Source organism: Alosa sapidissima, chromosome 2 (assembly GCF_018492685.1).
Source record: "Alosa sapidissima isolate fAloSap1 chromosome 2, fAloSap1.pri, whole genome shotgun sequence".
Taxonomy (NCBI): Eukaryota; Metazoa; Chordata; class Actinopteri; order Clupeiformes; family Clupeidae; genus Alosa; species Alosa sapidissima.
This window is the reverse complement of record NC_055958.1, coordinates 35,073,776-35,085,444: the sequence shown is the minus strand read 5'-3', so window position 1 is coordinate 35,085,444 and position 11,669 is coordinate 35,073,776. Positions and strand designations below refer to the sequence as shown.

Here is an 11,669-nt window from a genome sequence, read left to right as displayed (position 1 = left end):
TGGCTCCAGCCAAGTAAGCAGCTATAGCATATTGTAAAGTAACTTAATAGCCTACATAATTCTGCCTTGTTACTCTAAAGACTTTTTTGTGCACAGGTATTAGCATAGCCCCCCCCAATAAATCCATTAGGCCTACCGGACCTTGTGACATAATAAACCCAACTGTGCAATAATATGCACTAATGTAACACATATACAATGATTGGTTTTCAAAAGTAGCTTCCGCATATTTTTTGTAGAAATTCCTTAAAACTACAAACCCCATATGCTCCCTGTCGCGTTGACCACGTGGTCTTTTAACTGAAAGGCGGTGCTCTTCAAAATCGAAAGTAAAACCAGAAAACTAAGATCGCTGGTCGCATTAAGTCTCGTTACGTTACGCTTGCCACTATGGTTGGATAATGCATTCATCTCTACAGTGAAGGTATGTAATATGTTATATATTCTGTCACATTTATTCTGTATGTTGGTCGAATGAATCGTAGGCTATAAGCCTACGAAGGTTGCTTTTACAAAGCCTAGAGACGTTGACATTTGGCGTAGGCTGCACCCTAGAGCAACTGAGACCAAATTTGACGGTAGTTTTCTCATATTTACAGGGCTCTACAGTGCGCCCATTTCACTCGCACATGCGAGTAAAAATGATGCCGTGCGAGTGCACTGGTGCGAATGACTTCTAACCATGTCAATGTTTGTCTACAAAATACACCGCAACATCGAGAAACATTACTGGTGCATATAAACTACACCTCCCATCAACGTTAGCAGTTTCGCGTTGTGACTCGCTAGTAGCTTCTATCAAATCCAAGAGCGCGCAGGAAAAAGCGGAAAGTTAGACTAGCCAGCCAAGATGCAAAGATTGATTAGTTCTTCTATCCACCGAATTCAATGGATATAGGAGGAACAGGATGAGAAGGAACATGCCTTTTAGCCTAGTTGACGTATTGGCTGCAATATGCAAAATATAGCTGTAGCTAACCAGCACAAAAGTAGCCTTCCGTAATACTCGGACATTTTATTCAAAGGTAGAACGCTACTCACAACTCCAGGCTTCCACGCATGCTTGTTTGTTTACACCGAATACAAGCTGAAGTTCAAAACGAAAGTAGGCCTAACGTTTGCCTACTGCCCCCATCAATGCAGATATTTCAAATAAAAACTAAAAGTATAAAACATATATCCTTGATTAGCCTATGTTGGGTTTTGTGGAAGAGTAAATTGACTGTTTTAGTAGTAGCCTAGTATTAGGCAGTATGCAGTCAGATAGGTCACCATGGGCATATTTGGATTAGCTATAGATGGATTCACAAATAAATAAATTAGCCTACATTTGGCAGGATACTTGATATAGGCTAAATGCAAATATGGCAATGTATTATATTATTTTACATTAACAAAATGTAGGAAAATAGAATAGACTGAAAATAAAGTAGGCACTGATCTTTAAAATCCTGTTTCCTGTAGCCTAAATGTTGTCAGTCATTTTTAATATTCGCAATTGGTGCACTGGCATGTTTAACTGTTAGCTGCAGTATAATGTTAGATTATGTGTAAGTTAAGTACAGAACTGACTGTGCGCCCACATTTTTGTCTGTGCTCCTAAATTTTTTAACTTGGGCGCACAAGTGCTCCTGAAAAAAAATGTTAGTGTAGAGCCCTGATTTAGCTTAAATACTTTTCTACATAGTAGGCTATGGCTCTACTTAAGGTTACTTACCAACTTTAAAGCAGTTTTCTGGTCTGCCAGATGCGCCCTACAGCGTGTGGAAGTGTAGGCAAAGGAGGAAGTAGCCTAGGCAAGGCCAAGCTTATGCCGCCTTTGTGAGACCTTCGCAGCAAAGGCTAACTCACAGACTTTATTGTTCCCACATACTTATTCCTTAAGGAACATTTACTTGAAACATTTATCTAGCTAAACTGAGAAAAAATATTTTGATGTGACGCTAGTTATATTTTATTAATACTCAACCACTGTTCCTGGTTCCAGTGTTTTCTTTGCAAATCTTTGATTAGTATCCAGGAGCCTGTCTGGGTGTGTCCTCTGGAAATTTTGTGTAAGGGCCGACGCCACCAAGACAGAGCAGCAATCAGTTCTTGCATGTCACCTGTCATTGTCCTATCTACATCTTCTAGGTTAGGTGGGTGTGTGGTAACCCTCTATTATAGTCACATGTAGCTATCGGAAAATAACAATTAAGTTTTGTTTGCACCGATTGGTCCAAAAATGGGCCTATATCGTTATATTGAATATACTTGAATTTCCCCTTGAGGATCAATAAAGTATCTATCTATCTATCTATCTATCTATCTATATTGACTATAGCCTATGGTATGCGTTCATCTGACACCAGGAAAATCTCTCTGATGGCCTAAAATATTCTACATTTTTTAAAATAATATTTGTGAATCATGGAGAATGAATCATATCCACACAGAGTTATTCCAACAAAGAGTGTTATTGCTGAACTCACGTCATAGGCCTACGCGAGAGCAACACCTTGCCTACTGTAGCGTTCATGGGCTTCAGAAAAACCTTTTTCCCAGTGAAAACATCATCATTCTGCGTCATTCACATCACGTAATGTGTGAGTCAGAGGTCGGAAACTGGGGTTAGATTTTGCTAACAGAGTCCAGTTAGGGGCTCGTCAACACTTTTGTCGTCACGTTGTAGTTCATTTGTAGTCCATGTGGCCTTTCATGTCCAACAGTTTTAATGTGAACTTGGGAATTTGCCGTTTTTGTCACTAGAAAGCTGCATATCGTTCTTTCACTATATTTTAAGCAAATACAGTTGTTTAAAACCTTTGTTGTGGCATCCGTGTTTGTCTCACACACATGTTATTCCACAATCCACACCGTTTTGTAGGCCTATTGCATTGCAGTTGTATTCTACAATGTATTAAGGAAAGTTTAAACAAAGTTCTTTCAGGCAAGTCCCTCCACTCGGCGGCCATATTGCAATGCTTTTTGGGCACTTGTCGGGCATCTATTTCGCCAGAAATGCGCGTGCGCAAGGCTTCACTACACCAACCTTACTCCAGCTGCGAGATCACAACACATGATTGGCACAAATGTATTCACAACTCAATTCTCACAGGATATGTGTAGACAACTGCCATATTGGCATTACAAACTAACCTCATGCATTTCTATGGAGGATTTTTTGAGTGCTGTGTCTAATTAGAAAGTCTCTGGTTTAAAAACACAATCGATCAAATGGATGGACAAATATTTCATGACCACTAGATGGCGCCATTTCACTGCTTGCTTACATAAGGCCCGAAGTGTAGTGCCATGCCGCCATCTGGTGGCCATAAAATACCTAATGTAGCTCATTACATTTATTAAAGATGGACCGTCGAAAAATGTTTTTATTCCTTACTAATTATTCTTCTAATCCATCTGATCAATTCATTTCCTTTTTAACCTCTGTTCCTTTATAAATTGTGGTGGATCATTAAGGTAGGTTTTTGAACGTCATTATTCTGATATTTGACATTACAGTAGATGAGCAGAAATCTGAGGAATGGTCACAGTCTTAAGAGCTAAAAAATACATTTTGCATTGTGTGTGATGCACTTGCGATGTATAATGATAACCACAAGTGGCAAGTGGTAGGTAAACACAAAGAAAACACAGATGTCTTACAACAACTCTGTGTTACAAAACTGTAACTTCCAATAAAGCAGGACCTGTTGATGGAAAGTTGATTTGGGCAGCCGTGGCCTACTGGTTAGCGCTTCGAACTTGTAACCGGAGGGTTGCCGGTTTGAACCCCGACCAGTAGGCACGGCTGAAGTGACCTTGAGCAAGGCACCTAACCCCTCACTGCTCCCCGAGCGCCGCTGTTGTAGCAGGCAGCTCACTGCGCCGGGATTAGTGTGTGCTTCACCTCACTGTGTTCACTGTGTGCTGAGTGTGTTTCACTATTTTACGGATTAGGATAAATGCAGAGACCAAATTTCCCTCACGGGATCAAAAGAGTATATATACTTATACTATATACTATATAGAACGTTTGACTGGTAAAGAGCTACATTCAAAATCACAGTGTAACAATGTTAATCTGTCTCACCCATTTTCTCAACAATCAAATTAGGAAGAATAAACCAGAAATAATCTGTATTATTAATAAAACTTTTTAATGCAAGCAAAAAACAGACAAACATAAACATCTGAGCAAAAACACAACTTTGAGAAACAAAATCAAGGTAGGCTTTTTAAATTAAAAAAATAAATATATATTGTACATTGTGAATTTGCCCTCTTTCATTTTGAGTCAAAAACGTTTCCTTGTAGGCCAACATGTTTTGCTTGTTGAAAAGTTTCAAAAGGTTTTGCACTTCATGTCGAGTCAAAACCTATTGCTTCAGGGTCAGAATGTTTTGTGAGTTGAAAAGCTTTGCACTTCAAAATCTTTTGAATCAAAAAATCGATCGAGTCTGATACCAAGTCAAGAATTGCGATTTCAATACTTCGATACTTTTTAAAAAAAAGTGTTTGATTTTGGGGCCCCCACCACCCTGACGTCATCAGTAATATATACTGTAGTGGGATCATTCACAACAGTGGACATCCTAGATTCTGCTTGACTCTCTCCACACACACAAACACACACTGAAAATGATAGCTTATGTGATATGTTTCTATCATATATTTTTGAATTCATATAGAGTGTATTTATTTAATAATGCATTTTTTAAAGTATAGCATTTTACTAGTAATTACTAGTAGCTAAACATATTTAGTAATTTGAATGCCTCATATTGACGTTTAACCTATAACACTTAGGCATATCTTTAATGCGGTGTGTAGGTCCAATTGAGTGCACATTGGTGATGAGTAGGTGTAATTCAGTGCCTGTCACTTTAAGAAAATACCTGAGAGTAATTCTATGGAGTAATTAGCCCCCCTTCAACCTGACGGTTTTAGGCTGTAGTCGCTAGTGAATAAAAGTTGTGCATAGTGCGGTATGTGTATGCAAATCATTATGTTTTCTATGTCATTAGATACAATTAATGTTCAAAAAACTAACATGTCGAAGACAATCTTTCTGGGATCAAGTGTTGACGTGACCTGAGCTAGCAGGATAGTTACCAAGGAGCTCTTTCCAGATGTAAAAGTTTGCCATGGTAGCGTAGCCTATTTGCGTAAGCGCAAAGTGGTTCTCTCTCTCTCTCTCTCTCTCCGTGTGTGTGTGCGTCTGCATGAGGCTATGTTCAATTCAACTCGGTAGTTGATCAGTCCGGTCAATAGCACCGCATTCACGCCACTTAATGATTAGGCTATATTAACGTCATCAGACAGGCTGTAAAAGTGTATGCGGGAATTTCTTGCATTATGATGGCTAGAGTTACGGGACTTGAACAAATTATGCGCAATACCCGCAATCCCGCAGTGAAATTTAAGCCCTGAGTACAAACAATTGTTTGGGCCAAGTCATGCTAAGTATAAGTATATATACTCTTTTGATCCTGTGAGGGAAATTTGGTCTCTGCATTTATCCAATCCGTGAAACACACTCAGCACACAGTGAGGTGACACACACACTAATCCCGGCGCAGTGAGCTTCCTGCAACAACAGCGGCGCTCGGGGAGCAGTGAGGGGTTAGGTGCCTTGCTCAAGGACACTTCAGCCGTGCCTACTGGTCGGGATTTGAACCGGCAACCCTCCGCTTACAAGTCCGAAGCGCTAACCAGTAGGCCACGGCTGCCCCAAATCTACTGTACTCTGTTCTAGCCAATCAGCAACACTGAACATTGCTTCAGGAGCACTGAAGGGGTGTATGATGGCTGTTGTGATCAAACAGAAATGTATTTCACTGAAAACTGGATCTTGATACACATTGAAGGGTTTCCAAACTGTGACATGGGAGTTATAAGATAATTGGTTGTGTTTTCAGCTAGATTATGAAATTGTAATGTAAGAATGTACCCTCAAGTTGCATGCTATTCTATATGTCTCATAATGTGTGTGTGTGTGTGTGTGTGTGCGTGTGTGCTCTTGTCCTGTCTCAGTGGGTTTTCTGTCTCTAAGATGAAGCATCTCTGTGGGATGTTTCTCCTTCTGTGCTGCACCAAAGTGACCAAAACAGGTAAACATATTTATCTTGAGTGTTTGTGTGTTCATGTCAGAGAGGGAGAGATAACACTTTGTTTCTTTTTCCATCCATAAAAACTTAATTATGTTGTATGATTTGGTAATCCATGTAATTATTTGTCATGTCATTAAAGTAAGGGATGAGAGAGAGAGAGAGAGAGAGAGAGGGTGATTGAGTGAGTGCATGAGAGATTGTGTGTTTGTGTGTGTTCTCAACTCTACACAGCCTGAGTGAAATGTAGTGAGGCCATTTTGTTATTTCTCTCTGCAGTGGTTCTTAAAGTTGTGGCTCCACTCAACCCTGTCCTCGGTGTAGTTGGTGAAGACCTGACTCTGCCCTGTTACCTTGAGAACAATGTCAGTGCTGTGGACATGGAGGTGCAGTGGCTTATTGAAAGGACCAACACACTGGTGCATCAGTACAGAAGACACATGACCAATCAAACTGATGAGCAGCTTCCACAATACCGTGGCAGGACCAGTCTGTTCCTAGAAGAGCTGCAGAGGGGAAACATCTCACTAAAGCTCAGATCAGTCAGCCTCTCAGACACAAACATATACAAGTGTTATGTCAAAGAGGGTCCTCTGACTCTTGAAGAAAATGTTAAAGTCGAAATTCATGGTAAGTGTCTGGAGAAACACCCATAAGGAGGTTTTTTCATTCATTTTTCATTCAGTCAGGCAGTCAGGCAGTCAGGCAGTCAGGCAATCAGCTGCTTTTACTCTAAGCTTTTAGCAGTGCAAGTAAGGCAAAGATGCTCCTAATAAAGATGCATGATGTTGTTCATATGGCTTTGTATTGTCACTGATGGGGGTTTAACCAATTTGTGTCTGTGTAGAGTTTGGAAATGAACCTGAGACGTCTGCTGTGAGTCACAATAACGGCAGTGTCACTCTGCTGTGTGTGTCCACAAACTGGACAACTAAACCTGCAATTGTGTGGATGGACGACAAAAGAAATATCCTTGCAGGAGATTTAGAGTACTGCTACAGCAATGACACCACCCTCTATGTCCAAAGAAGTGTCACTGTGCAGAAGAAGCATGGATACAGCTACACATGCAGAGTCTCATACCGGCACCACAGCAAAGAGAAGCTGATTGAAGTGGAACGTGAGTATCAGTGCTTGGTTACAGACAAATATACAGTGTATACACTACAGTGTATATACACTTCATTATAGACAGAATACCAGCTGGTAAACAGAATGTGTCTTTGCAGCATTGGATGAATGGTTGCTGATAATGGGCAATGTAGTTTATTAAAGATCAACCATTTCTTTCTACAACAGTCAAGAACCCTTTTGCAATTATGTAAACACATAATGTAATCTGAAAACTGTTGCCCTGTTAAAAAAATAATGCAAATGATCTCAGCTGGTATTCTGTCCATGAAAGTCTGCTGTAACATCAACATAGTGAAAACGATAATCATATATTTAAAATGATGTTTTATGAAAACTATTGTATGTCCGCTTAAAAGCAGACAATTGGCCATGAATAGAGATCAGTTTAGATTACAGCTATATTCAAACAATCTGACAAACTGTGCCCATGTAGGCTACAGTAATTCATTTGTATCACTGTCTTCTGGTCACAATGACACTTCAATGTGAAAAACACGAAAGGCAGTGTTGTCAGTGTGCAGCCACTGTTTCAGTATGCCGGTGCAACATGGCAAACTATGAGCTCTGTATGCCCTGATAAAGGACACATTGTAATACCTTGATTGAGGTTATTACACAATAATCTCTGTAGGAACTCACTACGTCTATGCTGTATAGTTATGCTAGGTGAACGATTCGCCTATTACAAGTTCGTTTACCATCAAATTGGCTTCATAAAGGTGAAAATCTTGCATAGTGTGCCTTTAAAAAATACAACTATGCCGTGGTGTATGCGATCATCCATGCTTCAAACTGATATACATTTTAGACCAGCCCTAGGAATGGTGATTTAATCTTTTATTTTTTACAGGGGGCTGGTTTGATCAACCTCGGGACCATTGGATTCTTTTTGCCCCATTGTGTCTTGTGATCCTCATCTTACTCTCATTGTTGTTCTGTCAAGCTAAGAAAAAAATGGACAAACACAAAGGTAATAACATTGACCTTGCACACTACACTTCAGGTCTCACCAATATCATCCTTTTCTAAAATTTGTTTTTGATAAGAAGCCCTAAGAAAAGTGTTTTTATTTAAACCACATGCATTGTTTGCACCTTTGTTGTTATCCACTAGTCCTTGTAAGTTCATAGCATGTGTCAGTTGTTCCTATTTACTAGTTTTAGGTAAGTGTCTGGCCAGTCACAGGCATGAGACTGTAGGGCAGTGTGTAAACAAATTGACTCAAGAAAACCAAACATAAATCTAATGAAGGTGTAACATAAAACAAAAGCAGTCCATTCTACTAAATTAGAAAACCAATTCCAAAAGCTTTTAGGTATGAAAACCCTATATGATTATTTAGAATAATTTATGTTCTATTGAGTATAATTGTAATTTGGGATCAATGGTACGTTACTATTTTAAAAAAATATATGGGGAGGTGGTTATCCCAAACCTTAACCCCTAAATTTCAATTTATGAAAATGATGTTAAAATTCATATTGTTTCTTCACATTTTTATCTTTAAATAACTTTTGATTTATTTTCAGAATTAATTTAGAAAAATGCATTAATAATAATAAACTCCATTTTTAAAACATTTACTTGAAAAATGTTTTTCCATATTTTCAGTACCAAAACAATTTATTAGTCCATAGACTAAACTATAGATCTAGAGAGAACTATCATGGTAGAGTGGTGGGAAGGTAGAGCCTGTGATATTGAAGTTAATGTGATTAGTGTGATCGGTTGTGACATGCTTGTTTCGGTAGTGACAAAATGCTATTTTATCCTCAGTATTTATGATTTTTTTTTCCTCAATTTGCACATATTCGGTACAGTGGCCCATAAATAATTGTGATGGTGGCTTAATTTGGCTTTTACCATTTTTTTTTGTTTGTGATATGTGATATTATCGTAAATAACGCAGCATATGCACAAATAAATTTCACTACTGGAAGCACTGCTGCAGGAAGTGAACAGCAAACAAACCGTCATACAATATTTAGTTGTGTCAGAAGAGGATATAACAATACAGTTGCATGATGTGAATACAGATACATGATGTGAATGATGTAAATATATATAGTTCACATTTAAATAGTAATGTCTACAACTGTAGAATTTACGAAATGGCAATAGCCACATACATGTCAGCAAATGTGCGTAAGAGTGCTGATCAGTGTGTGTAGGTTCTTTTCTGACCTTAGAAAAATCCCTGATAAAAAACTGATGAATCTTTGTTAAATAATGTTTACTTAATGTATAAAATAGATGATTAACAGCTTACATTTGACCATTTTGCTGTTCTTTCAGTTTTGCAGATGTACAAAAAATTCCAGAACTCTGATTCCAGGGTCTTTTCCTTTTACAATGAGCCTTTGATCATTCACGGTCACAGAGAAATGCACATTGGGGAGGAAACACCCATTTCCTCAAAGAAGAATTATAAGGAGATCAAAGTGGAGGGGATCTTTAAAAACCAAAACGGCCATCTGGTCATTCTCCAGGGTGAACCTGGATATGGCAAGTCTCTCACTGCAAAGAAGATCATGCAAGACTGGGCACAAGGAACCTTCTACTCAGACATGTTTGAACTGGTTGTTCTCCTGAAGTGTGATGAGTTGGCTCTCTCATCACAGATAAAAAGTTTGTTGGAGCTCATAAATGATGATCAAAAGTACAAATCACTGATTAATGACATTCTAGCGGAGTCACCACACAAAGTACTGATCCTTATTGATGGTCTTGATGAATTTACTTTCACTGAGGAAGAAGAGATAAAATCATTTCCTACAAAACCACACACCCCAGCCCCATCTAAAGCTATTCTCTGTGGCTTGTTGAGTGGACTTATGCTACCTCAGTCCTCCCTGCTGGTCACCACCAGGCCCTCTGCCTCTGACAGACTAAATGTTCTGCTCAAAGGACGCACATGGAGATTTGCTGAGATTCGGGGCTTCACAGAACAGGGAGTGGAAAAATACTTCAAAAAGTTCTTTAATGGAGATAATATAGGTGTGTTCCAGAAGGTGAAAAATAATAAAATGCTGTTCACCTCCTGCTTTAACCCTTTTTTGTGCTGGATCACCTGTACAGCTCTGAAGAGGTCAACTGGAAGCTCAGATGAGCTAGATAACGTGGGAACAGTAACCTCCATATTTTGGGGATTTATTACTATTCTTCTGCAGAAGCAGCCACAAGGTGACACGAGACTGGGCCTCCTTAACCAACTCCATGAACTAGCCAAAGGAGTGATAGAAGAAGGCAAAGCCGAGTTTAACTTGAGTGGCTCTCCACTTAAAAATTGGAACTGTGTTTTTAGGAATATTAACACTGACCAGAAGACAACATACAGATTTATACATCAGAGTTTTGTGGAGTTCTTCTTTGCTCTTGGCTATGCCATCCCAGGGAGGGAAGAGCCACAAAAGATTGAGGAACTCCTGATTTCAGCACAGAGTAACGTTTTAAATTCAGAGTTTTACCTTCAGCCTGTTCTGGAGTTCCTATTTGGTTTGTCAAATGAGGAAGTCAGAGCCTCTCTTTGCAGCACATGTGGACTTGAATACCCTACATCACCCCATCAAAGCTCATTCTGTCTTCAGACTCAGTTGAAGCAGTGGATCCTGGCTAGAAGGGACATCTTTTTCAGCCATAAGAGTTTTTTTCTTTTTCCATTCCACTGTCTCTATGAGCTCCACAATGAACAGTTTGTGGAGGAAGTCATGCAGCTCTTGGGGAAAATGCGATTCCCTTACATCCCCTTAACTCATAGAGACTGCTTGGTGATATGCTATTGTCTTGAAGCATATCCCTCAATCAAGAAACTGGATCTCAGACACTGCAGCCTCACATCAGAGAAGCTAAAACTACTGCAGCCTGTGTGGGCTACGTTGGAGTGTTGTACACTTTGGTGAGTTAATTCTAAATACTTTTCTTACTCTCATGCTCTCTGAAGTTTAATGTTACTTTCTCACCCAAACAGTAACATTTATTTATATTTGCACTGTTCACTGGCCCATGAGCCAAATTAATTACAAAGGGGACAAAAGTGTAGATGTAGGTAAAAAAAGGCGGGAAAGTGTAGGTGTTCTCTGTATCAGCAATTCGCCTTATTCATATCACCCGGCGGCCAAAACGAGGCTAAAGGATACACTTGCCATTACACTTGCCATTACAGAAGGGTTCACTGGCCTGTTCTTCTTCTTCAGTGAGTTTTTTTGGCAGTTTGCAAACGGAGTGCATTACCACCACCATCTGCTGGACTTATGTGTAATGGCAAGTGTACCCTTTAGCCTCGTTCTGGCCGCCGGGTGAATAAGGCAAATTATACCCTTATGTGTACAGCTTTTCTGTATAGAATGTTTTTGTGACAGAATTAAATAAATAAAGGAAATATGAAATAAGTGAAATATGAAATAAATAAATAAAAGATTAAATAAATCAATAAAAAGTTAAATT

General features: G+C 39.2%; 1 protein-coding gene across 2 annotated transcripts in view; it reads left to right on the top strand.

Moving 5' to 3' along the window:
- The first annotated feature begins 312 nt into the window (after positions 1 to 312).
- LOC121692869 overlaps positions 313 to 11,669 on the top strand; it is a 67,209-nt gene continuing 55,852 nt past the window's right edge. The window contains exons 1-6 of one of the 2 annotated variants that reach the window (XM_042071868.1): positions 313 to 424; positions 6,019 to 6,095; positions 6,372 to 6,722; positions 6,940 to 7,212; positions 8,077 to 8,196; positions 9,522 to 11,121. In XM_042071868.1, the coding sequence (XP_041927802.1) occupies positions 6,038 to 6,095; positions 6,372 to 6,722; positions 6,940 to 7,212; positions 8,077 to 8,196; positions 9,522 to 11,121 (2,402 nt within the window). In that variant the 5' untranslated portion in view covers positions 313 to 424; positions 6,019 to 6,037. Of the gene's footprint in view, positions 428 to 5,996; positions 6,096 to 6,371; positions 6,723 to 6,939; positions 7,213 to 8,076; positions 8,197 to 9,521; positions 11,122 to 11,669 lie in introns of both variants that reach the window. The other variant, XM_042071859.1, reaches the window with a different exon arrangement.